At 37.3% G+C, this 27,989-nt stretch overlaps 1 protein-coding gene across 2 annotated transcripts in view; it reads right to left on the bottom strand.

Annotated features, from left to right (window-relative positions):
* The window catches only part of PRKCE (protein kinase C epsilon), a 322,277-nt gene that overhangs the window by 193,202 nt on the left and 101,086 nt on the right, over positions 1–27,989 (bottom strand). For both annotated transcript variants that reach the window (XM_054168685.1, XM_054168684.1), the window contains exon 2: positions 26,467–26,530. In XM_054168685.1, coding sequence (XP_054024660.1) covers positions 26,467–26,530 — 64 coding nt within the window. The remainder of the gene's footprint in view (positions 1–26,466; positions 26,531–27,989) is intronic.

The following is a 27,989-nucleotide window of genomic DNA, read 5'->3' as shown; positions in this document are numbered from 1 at the left end:
TGACACCCACCCCCAAGTTACTTATAGATACTAATAAGATCCCCACTCATCATTCTCTTATCAAGACTAACAGCCCCAGTTCCCTCAGTCATGCTTCACAGGAGAGATGTTGATGTCCCTTAATCATCCTCACAGCTATCCATTGGACACTGTTCAGCAGATCCCTGTCTCTCCTGAATTGGAAAGCCCAAAACTGGACACAGTATTCCAGGTGTGGTCTCACCAGAGCAGAGTAGCGGGGGAGAAGAACCTCCCTAGACCCGCTGAACAGACTTTTCTTAGTCCACCCAAGGACACCAGTGGCCTTCTTGGCCACAAGGGCACATTGCTGTTCCATGGACAACTTACTGTCCACTAGGACTCCAAGGTCTTTCTCCATGGAGCTTTTTTCCAGCAGGATGACCCCTACTCTGTACTGGTGCCTGGTGCTATTCCTTCCCAGATGCAGGACTCTGCACTTGTGCTTATGGAACTTCATGAGGTTCTCCTTCGCCCAGCTCTCCAGCCTGTCCAGATCTTGTTGGATGGCAGCATAGCCTTCGAGTTTGTCAGCCATGCCCCACCCCCACCCCAGTTTTTTATATACACTCTATGAGGAATCCAGAGTAATTGCAGTATACTTCAAGTTACAGTAAAAACTTACTCATTTTGGCCCTGTTTATGATAAGGGCTGTTGTGGCAGCTCCAGTTAACAAATAGGCAGTTGTTGATTAAGCTGTAACCATTACTGTTCACTTCTTCCCTCTGGAAAACCATGTATCAGACATAAATAACAGAGGTGACTGGTGATAACTGGAAATCCTGTTTCACAAAACCTGAACAGTTTGCAACATTAGTTCTGTTTAGTGCTGAACACCTGTAAGATCAAGTTACACAAGTTCAGTTCTATGACCTTGCCTACTGAAGCACCACAGCAATGCACTGCTGAGGTCAAAACTATGCTCTGAGGGGCATTATAAAATCAGAATCGATCTAGGGAATCTTTTCTGATGGCAGTAATGGCTTTGAAAAATTGCCTTTCATCCACCTAGAACAAGATACTGTTACTGTGAAGTGCCATCTATGGTCTGAATAAAACAGTAATAAAAAAATGGAACTTATAACTGTGTGACATAGCATTAATTTATCCTGTTGCCTTTAGGATAACATCATCTAGGCACATCAGGATCATTTGGTCCTTTCAATGAGTTGTTCACAGGAAAATGTAATCAAAATATCCATATGAGTCACACAAATTCAAATGAGTTTGGATTGTGCAAACAGCGTAATTGTGACATCAGCACAACGAATCTGACAAATTTTGCATGGATGCTTTTCAGTACACATTCAACCAGTTAATTAAATGTTTATTGTGATAATCATATTAGTCCTAATCTGTAATGGTACCACAGAAACGTCATTAAAAAATATCTTTTTTCCTCCCTCTCTTTTACCACAAATAAGAACAACAAAACCAAACAAAAACAAACAAACAAGCAAACAAAAGCATGTACCAAAGTAACAAAGAGTCTTACAAAAAATCAGAAATTGGCTAAACTTCAACAAATAATGATCCCAAAGAACGTATTTGGCAGTCTTGTTAGAGGGATGCTTCATAGAAAAGACTGGTTTTGGTCCCTGCAGATATCTTTTCCATGACATGGACAGCTCAAAGCCCTGCTTCCTAAAGCTCTCAATCATCTTCTGCTAGGAATCACAACTACAGATCAGATATTTCTATCTTATGAGACAGGATAATTTATAGCATTTGCATGCTATCTTCAAGATGGGAGTGGCAGGTCATTCAGTGTCAAAAATTGGACTACACTGAAATCTATGTTTTTAGGTCAGTGAAGTATGCCAAACTCTCAGACTACTACTAACCCATTCAGATCAGAAGAGTGCTCAAAGGCACAAGCTTAGTTTCAGGCCACAGGCAAGAGGGCAAACTCCAACCACCAGATCCATCCCCAGTAGCAAAGGGATGAATCAGTGGCTCCACGGTCCATGGACAGGGACAGTTACAAATAGCCTGTTTGTTTAAACCATGTATTTTGACAGATCTAAGGTCAAAATAATGAGCAATTTCTCAACAGCTCTTTTAAGTACCAACAAAACAAAACACCAACCAAAAAACCCCACCAAAAAAACCCCAGAAAATGCCCATGAAAAAGTGCTTGCATTAACCATGGGATTACCAAAGTCTGCTTTCCCACCAGTTTGAGATGAACTCTAAACACTTCTGAACACTCCATAAAGGTCCTCCCTTCTTTATCAAGCCATTTACTTTTCACTGAGCTTGTAGAAGCATAATTATCTTTGACATTTCTCTTGCTTCATCACATTTGAAACAAGCCAGCAAGTTCCCAGAAAGAACAGTATCTTCTTCATTAGGAAGGAGGCAACACAGACACAGAAAGATGGAATAGCTTGAAGCTGTTTCCAGAGGATGTGTATGCTGGGGAACAGAGAAGAAATACATTCAAAATTATGAGAGGCAACAGGTCTGAACAACATGGACCCTTCACAGAGTATTTCTTTTTCAATCCATCCTTCAGACTCTAACAGATTGTTATCATAATGTTTTCTAGTACTATGTACCTGAGCATGAAGCGTTTCAGATCTTCTTTATGAGTTCCTATATTTAGAACAGCACCTCCTGAAAGAATCAGGAAGTTTCTGATTTATTTTGTCAAAATGCAAAGCTGAGTGGAAGCATTATTTAAAGAAATTCAGTTTTAAAAGCCCGTGTTACTTAAGGAGGTTTAGTTAAGGTCCTTGATTTATTTGTATTATTTTTATTGACAAAAGTTGTTTAAGAAAAATTACTGGAAAGGGATGGAAAATACATTCTTTGACAAAACTCCAATATCTTCAGATGCTTCTATGTGAGATATATTTTTGTCAAAAAACTCTCATACAAAAAAAAAACCAAAAACAACCCACCAAAAAAATTTCCTGTCCAGTTCTGGCATTGTGCCTTTCAGTGACCAATAATAACAGCCTGGTAAAAACAGAGCACAACACACAGGATCCAAGTGTTTCCTCCAGATGCACCTGCAGGGCTCCTTTTGCCTCATATGAAAAAGAGTACAGTCTCTCCTGGATCTTCTCTTTGCAAGATTATAATCCTGGATCTTCTCTTTGCAAGATTATAATTTGAAATAAATACACTTAGGTGCATCAACTTCATCTGATTGTCTTTGCATTTTTATTTCTTTCTATATGTTATTCCACAAGGAAGCACATTCTGCATGGAAGTAAGTGAGGACAAGAAAGTACTGTTCTATCCACAGCTTGTGTATGAAGTTAAAGGCAAGGCTAACAAAATTACACATTTCTGTCAACTGAAATGAAGCAGGGATACAAATGAGAAAGCCAACATAGACTAAACATAGAAACAATCTGCACTTCCTGTTAAGCATGCAATAGAAATACACTGCTACGTCTCCGCTTTTGCTGCTGCATTTTAAATATCCCTCTCATTGAGAATTAATTCAGCCAACACTAAAACTGCCTTTGGGTAACACAGAAAACATTGCAGTGTCCTGATAATGAATTACATTACATTTCATCACAGTGATCCTTGATGCATGGTGAAGGTGTCAATCAAACTACACTAGAATTATTTGCACTGGGCTTTACTAAAGTGTTTTTGGAGAGCGTGCAGTGAAAGCATGCAGCCTTTTGGCTGCATGAGTGCTGGGTAAGGGCAACTCCTGTTCCTGATTCCTGGTTTACAGAATACTGGGAAACAACAGAAGCAGAAACATGAATCATTTGTTTAAACTAAAACATCCTCCAACAAGAAACTCCACTGGGTTATCAGGCTCCGGAAGTAGCTGAGCACTACAGCTATTGCATGTGCAAGGCTGAGACAGCAGTGCTGTCAGTCAGACACGAGAGGGGCTTACAGCACCAGAAAACTACTGCAATACAGAGAATCCTCATCTTCCACAAACATAAATTGTTAAACATTCTTAGAACAGTGACAGATACAAGGTGAATACTTTGTGTTCTACCCTAATGCTGCACAGCTGTTTCTGTACAGTTGTCCAGAGAGGCACCTCTAAAAGCACCAGTAATTTGAAATGTTGTAGACACAGAAATCAGACCACCGTCATCAGACAGCCTTCCTAGTCATCTCAAGAGCTTTAGATGGGACTACAGATAAACAGAGCCTCTGTACAGAGATGCAAAACAGTATTACTCACATTATTCTGCAGTTTCTGAAATTTCATACCAGACTATTTCACATCAGACAAGTCACATTTGCTTTGCTACCTTTCTGTCTTCAGTCTATTTTATACAATTTACCAATTCTACTGTCTATCATTTCTGTGGTTTTTGTTGTTGTTGTTGCTTGGGTTTAAGCACGCCAACATCTAAGTTTAATTGTTCAGGATAGTGTTTACTTAGGCACTGCAATTTCTCCATAAACACGGTCATACTAAAAAGAAGTTAAAAATGAACTCACCTAGGCAGAGATTCATGTGCTAACCAAATAGCAGGAACTATTGTAAAACTACACAGGAAGTTAAAATTATTAGCATTACCAGGGGGACTTAGAAAATTTAGTTACAACTTTTAAAGATCATCGTACCTAAGAAATCCTTCTAGAAAACATTGTATAAGATAGCCATTTGTAGATTTTAGTGCTTTCCTATGAATATCAAATTTATTTAACAAGTAATAAAATAGGTGGTTACAACAACTTTAATGCAACCCTAATATACCCCTTTTCTGAGAACTTGTCAAATCAGCATGTTTCACATAGCATCTAAGGAGCTGAAGGTTTATAAATTCCATGCTGTTCTATTATTATTCACATCCAAGTTATTTTAAGCATTAACAGTAATAATAAAAATTTATTTTTTAATGTAGGATGTGCTTTTCTTACTTTTTTTTTTTTAAAGGCATTATAGACAAGATATAAACAAACCAGCAATAATCATGGTTGCACATGACAACATTGCTGTTCCTTAAAGAACGTATTTCATATTGGAAGAAACTGACAGGATTATCTCCGGGTATCAGTAATAAACAATCATAAATAATATACCTTCTACATTTATGTTTATATGTATTTGCCTAATAAGTAATGGTGCTGTTTATGATAGTTTTCAAGTACCTCACCAAGAAGCTAATTTATTTATTTGGCTCCCATCAACCAGTATGTGAATTTCCTCAGCCACATCCAGAAGGTGACAGTGAGCATAGTTCCATGCCACATTTGCTTCTTTTCCTTCTTTTGCCTGACAGTGAAAAGCACACTGAATTGCAGAAATACAGCTTCATATGCAAGATCACAAATCATGTAAGATCTACCAGCTGTTACTTCAATTAGTAAGGGCAAAGGCAAGAAATCCTGTAAGATTTAAGTGCATTGCATGCCTAAATGTAAGACATGGTCAAATTACTTTTCAGATAATTAATTAAGTATCCAAATACAACTTTTTGTGGCTATAGGACTTTGCTCAGAAATGAGCAAACAATGGATGGAGTTCCCTTGAAATATATCCCTTCACTGATTCTGAAATTCAGCCACAAAATAACAGTGAGTAGGATGCAATTTTCTCTACAAATGTTGACACCATTCAGGAGAAATTGCATCTAAAAGTCACAGAAGATTCAATCCTGCACAGCTAACTTCATGTTCCATGCTGAATGTATCAGCAAGGGTGTTGTTTATAATGAAGGGGGTTTGGGGTTTTGTTTCGTTGGTTTTGACGTATCCATGAGGAATTAGAGCTAGACCACCAACTGATTCACAAAAGCCACCCAAGTATTTCTCCAATATCAAAAGCAGAAAGAGATTCCTTTTTAAAACTTCAAGATTTTGCTTTTGTCTACAGTACCAACTCTAATTTACCCTGGTAAAATACCATGAGAGATAAAATATTTTCCCTGAAAATCAGAACAGAGGTTTCTTTATAATAAAATGTGCTGGGTTAAGCCCAGCCCAGTAGGGGTGGGCTCAAAAAAAAAACCCCTGACCCCAGGTGGGCAAAGAAATTTGACCCAGGTGGACAGAGAGACCTAGCCCCCATCCCAGGTGGAGGGGTTCCCCCAAGTCAAAGTTTATTCCACTCCCACTTCCTGTCCTCAACCCTATTTAAGATGGGACAAGTTCCTGCCTCGCGCTCTTTCTCCTTCTCTTGGCTCTCTGACAGCCTTTTGCTGTTGCTGAGAACTGCTAACCACATGGCCTGGCCTGCTCCATGTGGTCCCAGACACCTAAGGGACTGCATCCAAAGAGAATCCATCTTCCATATGGAGAATCCTTTGCCAGCTGCTTCTGGTTTTATTTATATTTTTCTTTATCCTTTTTCTTATACCACTGTAACCTTCCTTTTACTTAAATACCTTCTATTTTTTGTTAAAATTACTTTTTTTTAAACTTCCAAATCAATGCAAGACTGTCCTTTCATTGTTTTACCTCTCTCTTCTTCCCCTGCCTATTTTTTTTTTCTACTGGGAAAGGGGAGAATGGAGGCAACCTAAATCTGTTCCATTGGGCTTTTGAGCTTCAGGAAAGGTTTAAGTGGCTACAAAAAGCAAGGACTATTTAAAGATGGGACAAATGCAGAGCCATGATGGAATCCATGCACTGCAAACAATGTTGACATCATGGTACAGTTCACCCTAGAGTCAGTTTTCCATGCCCTAGGCAAATGCTCAACTGCCTTTTATCAGCGCTATTAGTCATTACCATGACAGCAATATAGGATGAAATCAGCATCTGTTACATTGCATAGTTACCTTAAATGCCATCTAGCCACTGAAACACAAAGGGCTGGAAAATTACTTGGAGCAAGATTGCACTTTTTCATGTGCTAGTGCATTTTTTCAATTGATGTAAACACATTAAGACAGTTAATCAATTACAAATCAAAACCCATTCTCTGTACTATTAACAAATGTAGCTTTTTTCATGTAAAAGCATTGTGTTGAAATACTTTGAAATAACATTAACATTTGAGTAACAAAGCATAACAAAAATAATAACAATCTAAATAACAGAAGTAAATTAAACACCTCCAAGGATTTTCCACTTTAAAAATCTTCCATCATCTAAAGCAACATCTTGGTTTTTTCTTTTATAAACTTTTATCATGTTCTAACAATGTGCCATGGGTGAATGTTAATAATTTTGAATTCTTTCACAAAAGCAGCTAAGCAATAGTCCCAGAAGGACTGGAAGAATTACCCTTATAGCTCCTTCAAAGCATCAGTGCTGCCAGTTTCAAACATGACTTTCTGCAGCCTGAAAAGATGTTTCAGTTATTTTCACTACTAACTGCCCTCTTCTCCCAAGCGTTTTGAAGCAATGCAGTGTGGAAATTCCACTATTTCTACCTTATGTTATAGTGACTAGCACAAGGATAAAAGACTCAGCAAGATGGAAGTACTCTGATACTCCACACTACATCTGTAATCTGGAATATTTTATTGAAAACTCCAACAAATTAGCACCTTTTCACTAAGGTGCTTTCCCCCCCCCCCAATTTGTGTCACACAGGTGAGACACAGGATAAAGAGCCTGACATGCAGCCTGTACATCAGCAATCCCTACTTGTCCTGCGTGAGTAAGAGTCACAGTTCTGGTTCCTGAAAAGAGATTTGGTGGCAATTCAAAAACTTTACAATGAATCACTTTCATGTCAATATTATTGCATGACTTTCTATCCCAAACTTGATTTTCTTCACAACTGAAGCCTAATGCATCTCTGAAGTGAAAAATTATTAATGGAAATACTTAAGTCTGCCTAGCACAGATCCTACAGGAGAAAATCAGCACGGCAAATCTTTGGCTCAGCCTTCAGCAGCAGCAAACCAGAATTTGCACCAAACACTTTTCCTCTAAACTGACAGAATAATTTGGTAATATTTCCTTCATCTATATATGCAACTCAGAAATTAATATTTTAAAGTCATTGCATTTTTTTTTTTCAAAATATTCAGAGGGTTGTATTTGAGAATGCAGTAGGGAGCATGTAAGCTGATAGCCCCCCCTTTAGGGAGCTGAACTCAAGGTCCAGTGTCCAGCTCCCAGAAAGCAACTTGCCTCATACTCTGTCATAGTTAGATGGCCTAAGGCAAAAAAATAAAGCACGTGCTACTAGCTGGAGGCTCCAAAGTACTGCAATGAAAAAAAGATATTACAACATCAAAGAAACAAACAAACAAAATCCAAATGAACACATTAAGAAAAACACAACAAAACACAAAACCAACAACAAACCATCAAACAAACAAAACCAACAACCAAACAAATCCAGAACAAACCACCAAACCCACAACCTAGAAATGTCAACATTTCTAATGACATTTTCCTCAAGATCAGAAAAGAGCCTTCTTATAAACAAAAAGGTGCTGCCATCATGCAGCAGCTGACACGGAAGTATCCGTTAGTTTTATATAGCTTTTTGCTTCACAATGCCTGACTGTCTGAGTTCAGACTGGTAACGTGGGCATCATGAGAATTAATCTCGGCTCCTATATGCCCCAGTCTCTTTGCAGTCTTATCAGCATGATTCAATTTTGTATGTATTTAGCCCTGGCAGTCCTGTTTAATAAGCATTCACATTCAAAGAGAAATCAAATGTAGTAAATTGATGATTTCTCTGAAGTCATGAATACTCTTTTTGCTAAGGCAGCTTCCTGAATCCTATATTCACTGACCAGCCCACTATCTTATAATCATATTAGGCAGCATCTGTTTCTTCATGTAAAAATGAATCTTCTAAAGATGTTGTAAAGCTTACTCAACATATAAAGTGTTTTATGATGCTAAGAAACATCCTATAAATGCAGTTATTAACATATACAGGAAGTCTCTTCTGTATTCCATGTAAAGGACATCAACAATACCAGCAGAAGGAATAAGACCACAGTATCAAGATTATGACTTGTACAATATTTTAACTCTAAATGACATTATCTAAACCATTGTTTTCATACCTCAGGTAAGAGATGTTTTGCTGCAAGGTCAGTTGATGCTTAAATTTCGGCAAGTTTTTTATACTCCTTGTTTGCAGAAACTCCTATATATCTCCTGCTTTCCTTTTTGGCTTTTAATTTTGTTTTCAATTAGCTATTTCTGTGCTTTTGCCAAAAGGAACAGAAAGATTACCTCTAGGCCATAAGCAAGAACAGGAAGTGAAAGTAAATAAAACAGTCTTACAAACAGTTCTGCCCTTCAGCAAGAGCTTTAGATATTGAGGTGCAGGCATCTTGAGCAATATCAAATAAAGAGCTCATTTTGGTGGTTTATCACCAGCTGTGATGAAAATAGCTGATGGAGGTAAGTTGCTTTAGTTTTCTTCATTCAAATGGAGATAAACATGGTGGAGGAAACTAGGCACAAAATGAAGATCTGAGGCGAGTACCAATATTTAGGTGAGACCACAATGCCGTAGAACAAAAACAGGGAGCACTGAGAAGCTAAATCCATCTAAACTAGTAACAAGCTGTTTCGTGTATTCCAGCATCTTCCAATTAAGTGATACCATTTCTTATCTCTAGGAAATTTCCAGACAGGCACAATGATAATCCAGAAATAAAACTGTAATGTGCTCAAGCTGGATAAATAAATACATCAATGCTATTATAACCATTATTGATTATTGATGTTTTTGATGAAACTGTAATGGAAGTTCTTGCTTTTCTGATGCAACACACCAAACACCAACATTGTCCAGGCACTCAACAACAAGTTTTTCAGTTATAGATTATTTCTTTCAACTTAAAAAAAAAAAAAAAAAGAGAGAGAGAGAGAGGAAAAAAAACCCACCAACAAAAAGTCATGCATATACAGACACATAGATGTGTTCTTTTGACTGATGGAAACAGTTTCATCTGAATTTTGTTTTTTCATCTTTTCAATGACAACAACAGTAGCTCCTACGTACTTGGTTTTCCCTATGGATTCTGTTTCTCTTCTCAAACACAAAACATATAATAAGTGGTGTTTTGTATTGGCAGCTCCGTGCCTCTTTAATGCTATATAAAGGCAGGCTAATTTATCCCTAAACTCGTAATAAAATACCAATTTGCACGGGTTTCTTTAGAATGAACTGTAAATAACAGACAGCCACAACTTCTTCGCCACACCTAAACAGCAATTTTACCTCACGCTGATTACATATTTGATTTATCTTGGAAAAGCTACAGGAGGAGGATCACCCTGTTTGATGTTCAACTGATTCTGTTGTCTATGTAACTGCTTTTACTTATCCTAACTACAGGAAGCTTTAAAGATCTCAGCAAGGAAAGATTTACAGGAAATTACAGATTCGAATACAGATATCCAAGTAAGAATCAGTTTTGCTGGGGCAGGGACTTCACACTCTAGCCTGCCTGCACTCCTGGAGATGAAGCTGGCAGGAAGCAGAAGGGGAAGCAATGCACTTCAGGCCAGGATAAGCTCAGCAGGAAGCAAGGAAAGGCACTTACAGGCCAGTCAGCAGGATAATGAATTCAATCTAACGTTACAGTAACCAGGAGAAAAAGAGGTTTGACTTTGATATTTAGCTCCACATTCAAACAATGCAATTAATTGTCATCTGCTCTCTTCCTCCCATTGTAACAAGGCATAAAACAAGCTTTGTTTGGGTTAGCATTCAGAAAAAGAGAAGACACTACTCATGCGCTGGTGCTGAAAGCTGTGCATAATCAAAACTCATACAAAGGAACATGGGACAGATAAAGGCTTTAATGCCCACAGAGACAGATACCAGGTGGCTTTTCACAAGAACCTAAAATAGATAGGTGGCTACATCTCAGGGAAGCAAAGGAACAAAAGGAGAAAAAGCCTTGACTCCACATTGCTTTCTGTGGAGAGGTATCTGCCTCCAGAGACATGTTTCCCTAACTGCTGCAATTTTTCCTTGGGAGTCTTTAGAAGGAGCTACAAAGAGCAAGCGCTAACCATGGGGAAAGTGAAAGAAATAATGATGTCTTTAAAAAGAAGATGGAAATTAGGAATATCTTTCTTCAAAATTAACTGCAGTTTTGTGCCTGTCTTTCACGCTATTGATTACACAGCTACACAAAAGTAGCAGTATATTTCTAATAAAGATATCAGTATTACTAAAGCTAAGAAAATAATTTCAAATTCAAATCACCTGATCTTTAACAGCATACTTTGCATTCAGCTGCTCTGTGATCAATATACACCAACCTATAAAGTCAGCACTCAACTGTTTTTTGAGGAAAGAGGACTAGTAGGGAAAAACAGGAAAAGGTTGAGTATGCTAGAGATAGGAAACTAGTAATAAAATTTAGATCAGATTGAATTTTAAAACCCTATTATTTAACTTTCTTCTGAGTAATCCTTAAAAGAAATTTCCATTTTTCTGACTAATTTAAATGCCAACTGTATGTGTCTCAGGAACAGAGAGGAGAATAATGAATAAAATGAGAACTCAACATCAGTACCAGCAATCTGAAGAAACAGGTTACAGATGTTAAAAGGCTTTGTCTTTCCAGTGCAGGTATGAGACTGGAAGGTTGGATTCTTTCCATGCTGTCTTCCAAACCTCTTACTGATGTAAAATGTTTCCAGTGGAACTGGGCTGGACTCATTGCAATCATAGAAAAAGTACAGCATGCCTCATGTTATCCAAAGTTCCTCAGATCAGAAATGCTTCAACCATTTCAGTTTCACCTTTGATATAGCAAATCCAATCCCAATCTACACAGTAATGTTAGCAGTAGCAATGCTGATAGAAAGAATACAGAGACATGGTAACTGTGACTGCAGCAGCATATGGTAATAACATAGTCTCATTTTGATATTTTATATACTTAAAATATTTTGGGCAAAGAAATGAAAGGATACAAGTTCTCAAATACAACTTTCATAGTCTGTACCTCTGCCATATATCCAGTAAATGGAAACTGCCTTCACTGTTCTTACTGTACATTAAATTATAAATCAGGAGTTTTGTTCCCTAGAAAAAAACATACTAAACTGCAGAGAAACAGGTATAGAATGTATTGGATGGTGTTAGTTGCATCAGCTTTTCACAAGGTTATTTTCAAATTACTTCAAAATTGTTACAAGGTTTTCTTCTCCAAAGGCAGCAGCAATTAAATTAAATACTTTCCATAGCTTGTTATCTGTAGCTAAACTGTCATAGAAGAATGATGTTTGTATTTCCTACTCTGAATCTTTCACTGAGTCACCATTCTCAGTTTGTAAGAGAACAGTGTGCCTGACAAGTCCAGTGAGTGACCTGCTGAGTTGGTTGGCTCAGGAAATGGGTGTTAAGTCTGAAAAGAATACAGCCCATGCTATTTGATAGCTCATATCCCAAGTCAGACTTTCTGAAGCAACATGGAGTTAGAAATCTGTGAATAATGAGGACTGTGGTGCTGCAAAGAAACAGAAAGATGAACAAGTGGATCATATTTTTATATGTCAAATGGCTTGGACATCCTAAATGGAAAGTCTGTGAGGACATGATCCTTGAGAGAAGACATCAAACTAGATCCCACTGACTATGTCAAGTCTCCATATCCCCTTCTCCTACTCAAAAAATTAGGAAAAGGACTTGAAGAACAAGATATGATTACTTTAGTCAAAAACTCAAGCATGTATAAGGGAAATGCTTAATCTATCTACAAGAAGCTAAATTAATGTTCAGCAATGTATATATTCTTCTGAAATGAACGTAACACAAACCCTCCAAAGCTGTATGTTTAGAAAACAAGAAATGCCATTTCTGATGCTGATTGTATCTCACACAGACTAAAGGAAGACCTTCCCTCAGCATGCATAATTTATGCTTTCTAATAATAAAGAACAACAATGATAGCCTTTTTAAAACCAACCAAACTACACTTACAAGATTTTTCATCTTCAAGTCCTGAAAGCATTTAGTAGAGTCTTCAGCTTCCATTTTGTTTTGGCTTTGCTGGTTTAAGATCAATTCTGAAACCTACGACTACTACTATTGGACATGGGGAGAAAAATTAATTCTGGACAATTTTCCACTCCTAAATTTAAAAGTGTACTTAAGAATGGGTAACTCCTGCATTTGTACACAAAGGTACTATATTTAGCAAAATGTCCCAAGAAATTTGTACAATTTAGTAACTAAAGCCAGCAAATATAGCTTAACGGTAATCCTTTTAAAAATGGCAAAAACCCCGCCCCACACACGAAAAGGTCTTTTGAGATTCTGAAACAGGGATAAATTGTACTTTAATATAAAGTTCATTACACCACACTGCATGTACATTCTACTTTTTCAGTGAAAAGTATGTTGTTAACTGAAAGGGAGATAGAAGTCTAAATCTCAAGTCCTTTTCCAGTCTTTATCAAGCTCTTTCTTTCAAGGAAAGTTTCCACTTATTGATATTGGTCTTGTAGCACAATGAGCAGATCTCCTCCTCCTGCCCAAAGTCAAGATGGCTTATGTACAAATTGCTTGTGAACAACTTGGATTTTAACCAAATAATCTTTTTCTCAAAAACATTATCACCAAAAGGGTTCATCAGTGATTCCATTGCATGTATCAAGAGCTATAATACTGTCTTGCCCAAAGAACTCCATTTGCACCAGTCTCGACAGATTCACTGTAATGATGTTTCTCTTCACTCCAAAAACTATGGACACACAAAAACTGCACACTCTAAACCTGTCATCAAGGATGTCAGGAAAATCTGCTGTATTTACAGAATGCATAGAAATTAACCATAAAACCCCCTCAGGATTTTTTATAAATTTTAAATTTAAATTTTCTTCAGAAACACTCTAAATAAAAACTTAGTCTACAGACTGTTCTGACACCTAAGTAAATCAGACACTGATACCCAAACTGCTGTAGTTTAAAAAACCCCACCCCACTATTTAAATGTTACTTACTGTGTTTGCAGATAATCAGACCTTTTCCTTTTTTTTTTTTTTCCTCTCCTCTGTTCAGCAAATATTCAGTGTGATTCTTACACTGACAGTTACAAAACACCAGAACACCTGTGAACTCTTCTTCTGAATATAATGTTTACTGGACATTACAGGGTACATTGCTTGTACACTTAAATGAAATGCACAGGACTATTTTCATAAAACTAAAATCTCACTCACTGAGGCAGAGCCCCAAACCTCATTTTAATATTCTGGCCTCTGCATTTGAAACTTTCTTCAGATGCAGAAGGCAATCCACAGTAGTCATTCAAGTTTTACAAGCCCCAAATAAAGTCCTTACACGGGATTAGCAGGGGGAACTGTACTGCTACGTGGGCAGTCTTTCAAAACAGAAAACAGGGTGGCCTCAGTTGTCTGTTGTACCACAATTACATACTGCACTATCACGTTAATAAGGCCAGATGAGATTTTCAAGCACCCTGACCAAAGGCTGTGAGAGCAATTATATTCACATAGTTTCATTTTTCTGAAGTACAAATGGGAAAAGAAGATCCTTATGCCTTTCTAGTTGTTTTCTTGCCTTATGATACTGCTGCACAAATGTAAACAATTACTTTGTTCTGAAAAGGGAACAGTACAGCTGCTTCAGTACTTTAGACAGGGGTGAACTGATACCCTAGGTCACATCTACCTACTATGGAAAATTCACTAATTGCAATGGAAGACGTCTCTTTTACACGGCATCATTCACAGTGAAGCAGACTTCCAAGATCACAAGATGAAGTTTTAAAATGCTATTTTTTTTATTTAAAAAAAAAAAACAAACCAACAACCCAAAGTCAAATGAAGAAGAAAAGCACATGCTTAGGAATTAACTGGAAAGATCCAGGTTTCTGGTACTGATCTGGGAATCATAAACAGAGAAGTAGGAAAGGCACATTTCTCAGTGTTTCTTTGCAACACTGTAATATAAATGAGACTTTCTATCTGTTCTGCCTCGGAAGAAAGAGTCCTGCTGGTGAAAGCTAGACTTACTAAAGCTCCTCAGATGTATCCAGGTTGAGTATTTTGTGCTAGATTCTCACATTACTTCATTATTTATTGACAATTAAGTTTATAATATAATATATCAGAAATATAAAGAAATATTCCACAGAAACCAAGGGTCTATGCCACATGCAATAGCTGGAAGCTGAACACATCAGGCAGTTTGTTAAAGTTGCCAGAGCAGATTAAAATCTGTTTTAAATTACTCCTGATAAGCACACATAATTCATTTTTTGGGAAGAGTATGTTAAAGAAATGTGGCAAAAATAATGAAAGCAAACTACAAATCATAGCATTAAAAAAAAAGGAGAAAGGACTAGGCAGTGTTTAAATTGGAGTATTCAACTCAGCTTGCAATACTTTCCTTAGTACAGTCCTCCTGAAAATCCAGAGACATGATGAAAAGGCCTTGCTCTTCCTTTTTGGACTTGCATCTTGCTTTCTTTAAAGCTTTGTTTTTAAAAACACTAACTTGCAGGTAATACAGAGATCCTCTACTCAGACATTTTCATGTCCAGAGACTGTCTTTTATTGTAGCAAACCAATTTTCCCCCTACAGGTACAAAGTGTCTATGAAAAGATTATAGTGGAGAAAAGGAAAGAGTAAACTCTGAAGGTACCTTATGGAAAATTAACTGCTATTTTAAAGGTAACTCCTACAACAACAATTTGCCAGAGCATTTCTGTTGTTTCAGCCAAATCATTATCTGCATGAATGTGAGGCAGCAGGGTAAAGGATGGTGAAAGGAGAAGCAACATTCCCAAGTCTTATAAATCATACTGTGTTCTGAGACCACCACAAGAACTAATACATTATTAAGACTGCAAATGCCTTTGCAGAGGCATTTTCCAGAACATATTATGGTTAGCAAAATCTTTAAAGAACACAAAACATCATTATATTTTGGGATAATGAAATTCCAATTCATTCATTTCATTTGTGTTGCACAATCCACAGATTTACTTAATAATATGCCTTAAACATCTGTCGCAGAATGAAGGTCTGCACAGCTGCTGTTATACCAGTAAGGAAAAAAGCTTCTGACTGTGCAAGTATAACCTGCAAAACCTGCCAGACTTCTGACTGAAAGAACTACAATCAAGCAGTGGCAAGCAAGCACAGGAAAGGGACTGTCTTTTTAAAATATCTCCTTATTATCTTTTAAAAGTCTAAAGAGTCAGGCTTTTACCTGAGAACTAACAATCATACTTTTCAGTTAAGTGACTGATCTCTTAAATAGGCTCTACAATATGAAAAATTATTTCTCTTTGTAATATATTACAACATTTTTCAATGCTTATTTTCAATAGATATTTATTACATCTCCATTTGAGTGGAATAAATATGCAAGTCTATGCAAATTTTGAGCATATACTAAGAAGGAAGTTTCCTGAATTGACTTCTGTTTACAGTTGTACTCAACTGTTTTAACATTTCAAGACTACACCAAAGAATACACCTAGTTTTGGACACTCCAGCTGTTTAAACTACCATAAAAACAGAAGTAGATTTTTAGGCTATGCGGGAGGCAGTAAACGTTTGGTTAATGACATTCACTACAGACATTAATGCTTCCAAAACTTCCACAGCGTCACAGGTACATGGAATGGCCAGGAATGCGGCTAAACCCATCTTTACTCTATTTATTTCCTCATCTACTCATCCCCTAATTGATTAATCAAAATAGACTATACCAAGACTTTTTTCCTCAGCGATACAAACAATAAGCAGCCTGGCTATTATTGGGGAGCATAAGTCTAAAGCAGTAACAGATCAGTTCTGAGCACAACTGCAACAGAAGTGTAGAGCAAAACATTAACAAATCACAGAGAGTACAGGTTACGTATTTTATGAAGTACAGCCAAAAACCCAACCTATAATATGTATTTTTCACATCACATCATGCTATACAACAAGCATTGAATTAATCTATGTTATGTCTTCTATTGTGAAATAGCTGGTCATATACTGACTTGCAAAAATGTCCTTCTGTTTCAAATCTTACACCGGTTTGTCTTTCACTCATGTATGACGATACCACTATCATCCTTAATTCGACACTTTTCTCCAGTTTTTTTCAAAAAAACCGCCTCAGGCTTATGCAGTGGTAAAATAAAGCATGTCTAACCAAAGGCCTTGCACAATTTTGTTAGGAAAAAAATAACATATGGAAATCAAAGCTTTTACTATATAAATGGAGAAGAGGTTCAGAAGTTTGGAACATAGTATTCATATGAGTTTCATTACTTTTCTATTTCAGTCTAATGCAATTTTCCTTAAACAACTACAAACTCTTACAGTACAATACAAAGGCGCCTTTAAGCCAAATCTTCTACCAGTGTCTCGCTCCCTGCAAAGCACTTGTTTTGGCAAACAGCTAGAAGCCTGACAAGAAAAGGTCATCCATCTTTGCCTGAAAAGCTTGAGCCAGCTTTATACAGTAAGAGCTTATTACAAACACACAATGCTTACCACATGTTCAATCAGCTAACTGGATGCAATCCAAAGAATGGCTATAAATCCACAGAGAGATGTTCGTTATGAAGGCATCTGCCACACAAAGTCAAAATTACATAAGCGCTCTCTGGAGACCCTCTTCATTGAGCTGAGCAGTTAAAAAAGATCCTGCACTGAATTGTCACCAAGTGCTGATTTGCATTTGCGCTGATACCTTTAAAACCAATGTTGGGTTTTAGCAGTTAGTCTGCAAAGTTCATCTTCCCAACAAATGCCTGTGCCATTACTGCTCTTGAAAGTTAACAGTGAACTTCAAAGAACTTAGTATGGACTCACACTGTTATTTCACACCTCCTCCTCTCAGGCTTTCCAGTTCCTGTCATTCGGGTAACAATGCACAAACATCTGCTTTCAGATGCTGTGCTATCAAGAGGTGAAATTCAGAGGAGAAAATGAAGGCATAATAGAAGGATAAAAAATGTTAAGCATCTTTTATTTCTTTGATTTTACCCTTTTCCCTCGCTTGTGGTTTGACCGGCTGATCTTCAGAGGTCTCTTCCAACCCCTATTCCGTGATTCTGCAGTTCTGTGTGAATGGGGAAAAGTAATATACCAAACCTCACCTACATAAAAAGTCAGAGCTTCAAAGGAAACAGGTCCTCACTTGATACATTGCATAATGAGTTTTGAAAACAGAGTCTGGTTAAATTTGAAGTTGGCTCATACATTTGCCGATGTTCTGCTAATGCAAGGAAGCCTACAGAAGGAAAAACAAAAAGCTAGCATAGCTACCTTTACCCAAAATATGAACAAAAATGTGATATTAGGTGTTTAGAAGAAATGGAGTCCTCCTTACTGAGACTGAACAAATGTGTGCACCAGGTTTCTCTGACAGTATGTTTTGCTTTGCACTGGGGAGAAAATCTTCATGATATGGACACTTCAAACTACCTCCTCAAGCACAGAACATTCCTGAAAACTTTCAAGGCATGCTGCATTTATGAAAATGCTCTGTCTCATAAAACTACCTGAGTCACAGGACTGAAGAAAGACACCATTCACTTAGCATTGCAAGTTCAACACTTTTCTGGTCAGATAGTTTGAGACTACTTAAACTCTCATTAAAAGCCTCAGCCTTGAGTCTAGAAACGGAATGTTCATTTGCCTTGCTGAATCTTGGTAAACAGCTTCCTAGGCATCAAGCAGCATCCTTCTTCACAGATACTTCACATTTTATTCCTGGAAGACTGCCTGCCCCAATGCCACAACAGATCCATTCATGTAAATCCACCTCTGTAGCAGCTGAAGAGGCTTGCCCTGCCCCCCTCCCCCCTCAGAGGGCAGGAAATGCATCTCCCTAGACTCTACATGACTCTTCCTATGCCACTTCCAACACATCAGCTTCCTTCTCAGACATTAAAAAACAGAGAAAGCTGATGATGTGTGTATATTGAATGGTCTAATTTGGGGTTGCAAGTAAGAGATAAGAAGGTCTCTGTGGTGAAGTTATCAAAGGACTATGTGATTTTCTTATCCATCTGTTTACCATAAGCACATGGGTTATTATATAATAGGTTGTCCATCCATTCCCATTAAAAAAACCTAACCAACCAAACATGAACAAACAAACAAACCCAATCTAGAAAAGTGGTAACCTTTGTAAACAAGGTAGTTAAACCAGCACAGAACAACTAACACAATAAAGAAGGTTGGTTCTTGTGTAAAATCCCAAAATGCAATGAAAAGCTTGTGGTTAACTTGAAACTTTCCTTTGGAAAGAGATGCTACTGCTAGAAGGAAAAGCAAAGGAGGGCTAGAAGTATATTCTCATGCAAGAGACTTATCAGTGGGAATAAAGAACAATTTATGCCTTCTAAAAAATTAGAAATGTTTCTAGAAAGAGGTGAGCAGTTCTCTACTTATTGGAGGAGTATTCAGCAAAGGTGTATCTACCTAGTCATATACTGGAAAGTCTGAACAAATACAAGCATTTCTCCACAGGTTGTTCAACACTCCAAGATCAGCAGCTGATGACTACCAGAAACAATTTCATGGTCTGCCTTCTTTCAGCAGCACCAGGAATGTCTATAAATGACAATAATCAGAGATAATTTAAAAAACAACACTAGCCAATCAAAAAAAGCCCAACCCCCCAAAAAAACCACACACAAAAACCCCAACCACCCAACCAAAAACAAAAACAGAAACAAAAAAACCCACAAACCCAAATCACCAACCTGTCAAAGCTGCTATTTGCAAGGGAAGACATTAGTGAAAGAAAACACCACTCTCCACCAACATTAAAATATTAGACACAGCTAAGCAGAAAAACTAGCTTCTGGATGTGTGCCATTTAAACTTTTGAGATTTCTTGGTAAGCTGTGCTGCTCTTCTCTGTTCAGACAGTGCCTGGCACAACCAGATCTCATTTTCTGGGCCCTTATAAGAAGCATAATTAATACTTATTAATGATAATGATGACTACAAAATAGACTAAGGAACAAATGGATACATTAGGCTACTAACAGATCTCTGCCAAAGGGTGCTAAAACATGGAATAGAAATACAGTTTTCCTTGTTCTATTGATTGAACGCCTGCAGCAAAACCTGTGTATGTTCTGATTAACAAGCGGTGTCTATGCTATAGATTTATAGAGACACAAAAATGGCATTAAGATACACATGCTGCACCTTCTGATACTATTTTATTTTTTCCTACAGAACTTCTGCCATAACTTGACAGTCAGCAATAAATGTATTTGCAAAACTGAGAGCCTTCAAGTAAATGAGCTAAGAAGAACTGGGAAACCTCTTCCAAATTATTGGAATAATTGTTTGTTTTAAACATTAAATGCTTAACCTTAGGTATTAAGGTAAAATTCTAAGGGCTTCTTTGTTGGATATTTCAATGCAAAAGGCCAAATAATCAATCTCAACACAACATTTTAAATTCACAAAATACTGCCATGATCCCAGCTAACAGGCTTTATTGTTGAATATCACCTTAAATACTTTATCCTGTGAAAGTGAATTATCTTATGAGCAGATGCATCTGAAGGTGAAGCTATCAGTAGATGCAATTCTTTGTAACTGCATGTAGGCTTAACCAAGAACTTCCATCAGACAGCCTTCTCCGGTACCTACCACCTCCAGCACAAGCTGTGTTTATTGCAATGCAACTGCATGCTGTGAAATGGGGACTCTCTAATCGTACAGAAAGGCAACTGCATAGTGCAAATAGGACATTTAACAATGATAATCACTGCAATTAATTAGACATACTATATGGAGAGTTTTTAATAGTTCCTGAATTTTTATTACCTTGCCTACAATAAATACAGTTAAGAAAAAACCTAGCATTTCAAGGTCATTCAGAAGTCCTTCTACAGTTGATTCAATACTGACATACTGCAAATGGTAATTTAATTTCTAAGTTGGTAGAAAGGCAGCATAAATAACTGTATGTATTTGTGTCACACGTAAACCAATGATTCCAAAGAAAGAAGAAACCTACAGTGACAAATGCAGCAGGGAGCTGCAAGATTTTAAACATAGCAGCATCTGTCTCTCAGTTTGTATAAAACAGACTTTGATGAAAATGTCTTTAATTGTTCCACGGGCATTTCTGAAATAATGCAAAAAATGTCACTCACAAAACTCTACAAGCACTGAAATGGACGAAAAAGCACTGCCAAAGCATGTCAATAAAACTCTCAATGAGTGCACTTCAGCCTAGAATGAATGTAGAAAAATCAGTATCACCTGAGACAACAATCAGCACTGAAGAAATTAATAAACCAGCACATCTTATAGTCTCCTGTTCATCAAAAGACTGATAAACAGGCACACCCTTCTTTCTAGGCCTGGCAGGAACTGCAGAATCAAGACTCCAAATCCATTCAATCATTAGATCCGGATTGCAAAGTAACAGTGAATAAACTTGACAGATCCTTCCCAAGCTAATTCTTATAAACACCAGTGTACTATAAACTTTGCTTTTCTTAAAACTGCATATATGAAGTAGAGTCACCAGATGTTTGGTTAATAGCAGAATTAAATTAATACATGCTTTGCAAGTCTGGCAAAATATTCTGGCCGCTTAACAACAACAACAATCACCCATATTTTGACCTGCTCTCTCCAAAGCAAGTTTTCAGAAACACTTTCAGAATAAGTTCCTATGTGCTTACTGTGGTGGTTTTAGGCTATGCCTTTAAAATTTAGAGATTTCAAGCAGAAAATTAGAAAAATATAAATAAATCACTATTGGGTGTAAAATGGAAAACAAAAGACTGTTCTAAACAAATTCATTGGGTAAATATCTAGAATAAGACGAGCTGTTCCATAAGAATTTTCTCTCTTCTCTTCTGATCTCAGCTGTTTTGATTTGCTCGGGAGAGACAATCTGCCTGCTTTGGCTGGCTTTGGCTAAGTCTTAACCCACCGCTCTTCTCCTCTCCTTTCTCTACTGGGACAGGGGAGTAGGGGGAGGGCAGTAGAGCAGATTCCCTGGTCTGTGACCAGGGAGCTTTTTGTGTTGTTTGCTAATTGTAAATATCTGTATAGTATTGTAACTTCTGTATATTTTGTACATCTTCATTGCATTCCATTGTAGAGTGTAGATTTTGCTTGTAAATACAGCTTCATTTGCTTCTAGTTGAGCTGGTCTGGCAAAGTTAATGCTGGGGGGGAACTTCAACCCACCTCACTTACATACGGCACAGTACATGGCTCAGCGAAGTTAAGCAAAAATTCCAACTAATACTACCAGGTGCTTTGTCAGACCCACAAAATTGGTATTTCTTGGTTTGACCACAGGGATTTGTTTTTAAAATATTCCTTAAGGTTCTGTGTGGGCAGGTACTATCTGCAAACACTTCAGAAATCCAGTGAAAATATTAACATTATAAATGATTAAATTTTATATAGAACTTGACTGATTAACTGTTGCAGTTATTTCAGCCTGTGAATAGATACCTTAGTGCATGTCTGCATTTGGGAAGCTGCCACTGACACAGCTGTTTCCATTCACGGGAAACACAAATACCTATTTACTCTGAATGCACAGAGCCATTTAAAATGAAGTAAACCTGCAGAAGGTAAATAACCCTGCAGATCAGTTTTGGCATAGAGACTGTAAAGACCTGAATCACAGGTGTTATGGAAAGAATAGCTAAATAGTTTTAAATGGATAATTCTAAAAATGTATTTGAAGAGCCGTTTTCTCTCCCTCTTCCTATGTCTACGTCAGAAAAGCACGCTGAAGTATTTGGCAGAGCTGTTTTTTTTAAAACACAATGGGAATGCTCACATTTTAGCAGAAAAAAAAATAAATCCTAACTTACAAGAGCATCACCTTCTGCATGATAATTCACTTAGTATTTTCAGAACGTGGGCCAGATAGTCGCTACTAGAGAACTCACATAAAAAATGCTAAAGTAGTTACTCATTCTCCCTCTCAGTGCAGAACAAACATGAAGAAGCTAGGAGCAGGCACCAAAAGCTGGATTAGTGGAAAAAAGGTGATGATAAAAATGTTCCTGTTGGGTTTGTTGTTGCTCTTGTAAAGGCTCATTATGTAATTTGCTTTCCACATCTCAAACTTTAGCAATTGTGTTTTCCAAATATTTTCTGCTTCAAAGACGAGAATGGGAGCAAGAACAAATCCAAATTCCCTGAGATTTGAACAATCTACTGGGAGAACTGGCAGTGCCACAATATATTCAGTGGAGAGTAGCCTAAAGCCTTGGTCTTCCCAGGCTGCCCTCTACCTACTGTTGGACAAGTAAAGCTTATCCTTCAGGCAGCGTCTGAAATAAATTTCACAACATAGAAAGTGGCAGAGAAGCTGGCAGAGCTCTATAACCTCCCATGGATTTGTAGCTTGTCTTTAGAATGGGGGGGAGAAATAAATCCAACTCAAGCCTTTTTTCTACAGTTCCACATAAAAATACCTGCCAGATGCTGATATTACTATCTACTCTCAACAAGCCTTTCTCAATCTAACAGGGAAAGGCACAAGTACTCTTTACCATCCTTTTCAATCTGTCATATTCCCATCTGTTCTATACCCCTGAGCCACACAAGTGCTGAAAATCCATGAATTATTCGATTTAGAGAGGGAAGGAAGAAGATAAATTGTGTACTCTTGCTGAGGAAGTCAGTGTATAACAATGAACCGTGTTCATTGTTTTGCCATGCAAGTGCAAATAGTGCAGAGGGATAGGCAATCTGACAGCTGGGACTAAGGGACAATGGAATTTTAAAAGGTATATAATAACAACATCTTATGTCTGTATAGTGTAAAAGCTTATTAAATCTACCGAGAATATACTACTAGTAAAAATGTTTCTTCTTCATCCATCATTTAGCATTTTATATGTAAAAAATTTCAGTTCATATAGCAATTTAGACTCATAATGTCTCACTTACAAAATTAGGACTTTTGCTTCATGGAGGCAAATTAATACAGAACAAAGTTCTCTGTCTATATTAATGGAATTAACTATTCCTAAGTCAACTATACTGATTTGGATATGTATCTTTAAAAAAAAAAAAACTTTCAGAAGTGTCAGATAACTTGGTAAATTATTGATTGGTCCTAATTAGAAACCTACATATGCCACCCAGAAGAAACAAGTCCTGTTTTCAAGTACACAGAATTGCAGGATAATGCTGCTTGGCAAACATACATCCAAATGGCTGAGATTTTTTTTATTGCCTATATATTTAAAAATACTGCTAACTGAGAAATATACAAGATTGCTGCTTCCTCCAGATAATATTATTAGCACAACAATATTTATTTTCATAAATTGTCAAATTTTTCCCCTCCAGCATTTGAACTGAAACAGTGATACCCATTTGCACGGCATTATAAGAATGCTATGTACTCTGTCGATACACATAATAAAGACTGGAGTTCAAAAACAAGACCCTGGTTAAGAAATTAGGTCAAGAGTACCAATCACCTCAACTGACCCAAGCAATTCAAAAGTCATGAATTTAGTTTAACCTTCATCTTATTTTCCTTTCATAGTCAACAAACACAGATCAATTACAGTGAACTGAATGACACTACAGTGAACTGAAATGAGCAAATAGATCTCAGATGTATTGTAGTTGCACACATTTATAGATGTGTATATAGAGAGACAAAATGAAATAGGATTAATTGAAACAAATAGAGTAAGTTACTTTCCATGTGGACTGTTTCTGTTCACTACAGACAGATGCATACAGCTGTTATATTAAACTAGGTGCTTTACTAAGGCAGCAGAAATGAGAGGACACTCATCCAAAATTAACTACACCTCAGCCCTAATAAAACCGTCTAAAAATAGGATTTCATAACCTCACTAACAAAACACCATAAAACCAGTTTATGAACAGTTGTACAAAGCTGATCCAATTTCCCTTGTGAGGAGAATCATAGCCTTCCTAGAGAATTTTGCAATACTACTAGACAACACTTTTCCATGATTATTTTGGTGTATGAGAAAGCTCTAAAACTGTATGAGTTCCATTGTGTTTTGCAAGCATGCCAACTTGTTACGGATTCTACAAGGTTCAGCCTAACTAAAGCCTCTTAGCCTTCCCAAGGGATTCTTGTAAGACAGTATTTCATAAGCTGTTTTCCATCAGTAGCCTGTTTCCATTCAAGTGATTCCTTTCATCACTAATATAGAGACACAAATTCTAGTTCTGCAAATTTCTTTCCAATGACCTTTCAAGTGTCACAGAGTAATGCACCACATAATATAGGAGACATTAACATAGCTGGGTTTATTTCTCCTGTAACAAAAGGTATAGTGTTTCAAACAACTCTTGAAGAACAACATCACACCATTCCAGCCCTCTGACAGTCCAACACAACTGAATCACACTGTGATGGAAGAGTAACACTATGTTCATCTGGGTATCAATTAAATGGAGGTTGGAAGAACCTGGCCTATGACAGGACAGCGGCACTGCCTTTAACCACATTTTTGTTCCATTCCTGGTGTGTCACCCAGTATGGTATGTGGAAACCACTATTTAACTGATATTTTCTTCAATATGCAGGAAGACAAAAAGGCAGAGCACATATTATGTGGGTACAAAATGTGGCTACAAGATGAAGTTTACATAACAGTTTGCTTTGTTTTTAAATTCAGCATTTATAGCAATATGTGTTTTTGCAAGCTGCTCTTAGGACATGGTCAGAGCACAGCAATTCCTTAAGAAAATCAGAAGCATAAACCCATTTTTCTGTTGTTTCTCAACTATTCCAGGCAAAATAATTTAATTTTCTTTTTTTTTTTTCTGTTTTCAGCTCCAGTTAGGGCTTCTGTGAGTCTTCTTTATGTACCGTGAACCAATGATGCTCTCGTTTAGCTGAGCTCTATGAGCTACCGGGCAAAGCTATCGGTGCAGGTAAGTTAGAATAATCAAACCCAAAGCGGCCATCTATACCGTTTCAGCAGGTCAGGCTGTCATCAAGAGTATGACTATGATACCCAAGTTTGCTTCTTCGTCTCCTTCCCACCATACATCACCTGACTCTGTTCCCACTTAACAGCATAAAAAAGAAATAAATTAAAAATCTTAATTTAATATTTATCTTCCATCTTTCTTTGGTTTTTTGGTATTTGTTTTTCCTCCAAGATGTGACTGCTGTGTCATAAAAATGAAAATGTGTCTTATCATGACAACATTTGGGTCATTACATTACTTGAAAAATAAAAAATCAGTGGAAAAATACAGATTAGTGGAATAAAAACAAATAAACTGTTTCCCCTCACCTTTGACATCTTGTTATGTCTACCTACATAATGGTTAGCATTGTTCAAAAAAAAAAAAAGAATCTGGAAGTTTCTGATGGAAATTATTACAACTATTCTCATTTCATTACCATATTTTTAGCTGGCATTGTTACCATCAGTGAGTAAGATGAACTGCAACTGCTCATTGCCTCACAGGCAGATACAGCAAAATGTGTTCACTTCAACTCAAGCTGACACAGATTAAAGAGGAAACTGACACACTTCCTATAATACTTTCATCACAAAGGCCCTTGGAAGATTCCATTCGTGAAAGAGTAAGATAAAATATTGTAAGTCCCTACCTTCACCTGATGATCCTGAAAGGTCTATGATGACATACACTCTCCCTTCTGGCTCCAGGTCAATCTGCAATCAAGAAGAGAATTAGAAGAAAACTTACAATGGCTCCCAAAGCAAGTAACTTCACATGCATGAAACAAGTTTCTAACATTCATAAAGCCAGGTACACACAGGACACGTAGGAAAGTCTACAGTTCACTGCCAATAGTCTCCTCTTACAAAGAGGTGTTGAAGACCCTGCACATTCCTCAAAGTAAGAAAGAAGTGTATGTTTTTAACAAACTTGGAAACCTTGAAATTCAGGGAAAATTACAATTCAAGTATTTGAAGAACTGTTCTGCCATACATGTGGAACACTATTTCCAAGGCAACAAGAAAGAAAGTAAAAAACTGGTAGCATTGAACAACTTTTAAAATGTAATTTATACAGAGCCCGGCTATGCAAATGTGAAAAAGCATGCTCATACATTCATACCCCAGTGAAACTGATCAGCTCTGGTCACAGAATGGGGGAAGAGAACACATATACAGCTTGTACTGCAGGTCACACATGTTTATAATACTCCCATTGTATCCTGACTGAAGCAAAGAAATTGCTTTGCCAAAGTCAAATGACACGGTGCTGCCTCGTAAGCCACCAGCAACATAAGGGTATGGCACCAGGACAGAATAAGATGATAATGAAGAGATCACTAATCTGTACTAATAACTTGGAAGACACATCTGGTGGTCTTTACAAATTAGCAAGTAAATGAGGAAAGGAAGGAGATATCAAAACATCCAGGCTATGTCATGCTTTGCCTACCTATGTTCAGCAAGCAGCTTCATGATGCCACTTTTTTTGATTCCAAGTTTCTCTCATCACCTGAGAAGGCCTTTAAAAGAGGAGCATCTCTGCTGCTTCCCTCTTCCCACAGCTGCCGAATGCATCAGGGTGATGCAAAGTCCTCCCTCTATGAACCAGTTTCTCACAAAAATAACCTTTCTGTGCCATTTAAGAGCAAGCCAGTAGAGGAGTTCACAGGTCTGGCTGATGTCATCGGCTCAACAGATCAAGAAAATGATCTCAGCAGCTGTATTGTAAATAGACATGGCAGGAAATAGGTGCTAGCAATGCCAGGGGTTACTCAGAAGAGAGGAAAATGCATGTGTGGTTGAGTGCTTTTTCATAAATAAAGCATTGAATATTAAGTGAAAAATTGAAAATTGAAAATTTCTGAACTGGCAGCCTGAGTTTTGTGGGTGAGTTTTGTGGGGTTTTGTTTCATTTGGTGTTGTTTGTTGTATTTTTTTTTCCACTAAATAAAGCTACTGATCTCTGCAGCTTTTAAATACGAAAAATATTTGTAGATCAGAGGCACAGGTGCGTGAGTAGACTTTGATGTCTGTACTGAGGGAGGCTTTTGAAAACTGCTATAGCACTCACCAGATGGCTGTATTAAAGACAGGCATGTCTAATGCTCTGTTTATATCAGCACTGTAAACTGTTCGGTTAAGCTTTCAGTAAAATACTTTATGCAGTTCA

This window comes from Dryobates pubescens, chromosome 16, assembly GCF_014839835.1.
Source record: "Dryobates pubescens isolate bDryPub1 chromosome 16, bDryPub1.pri, whole genome shotgun sequence".
Classification (NCBI taxonomy): domain Eukaryota; kingdom Metazoa; phylum Chordata; class Aves; order Piciformes; family Picidae; genus Dryobates; species Dryobates pubescens.
This window is presented reverse-complemented; position numbering and strand designations above follow the sequence as displayed.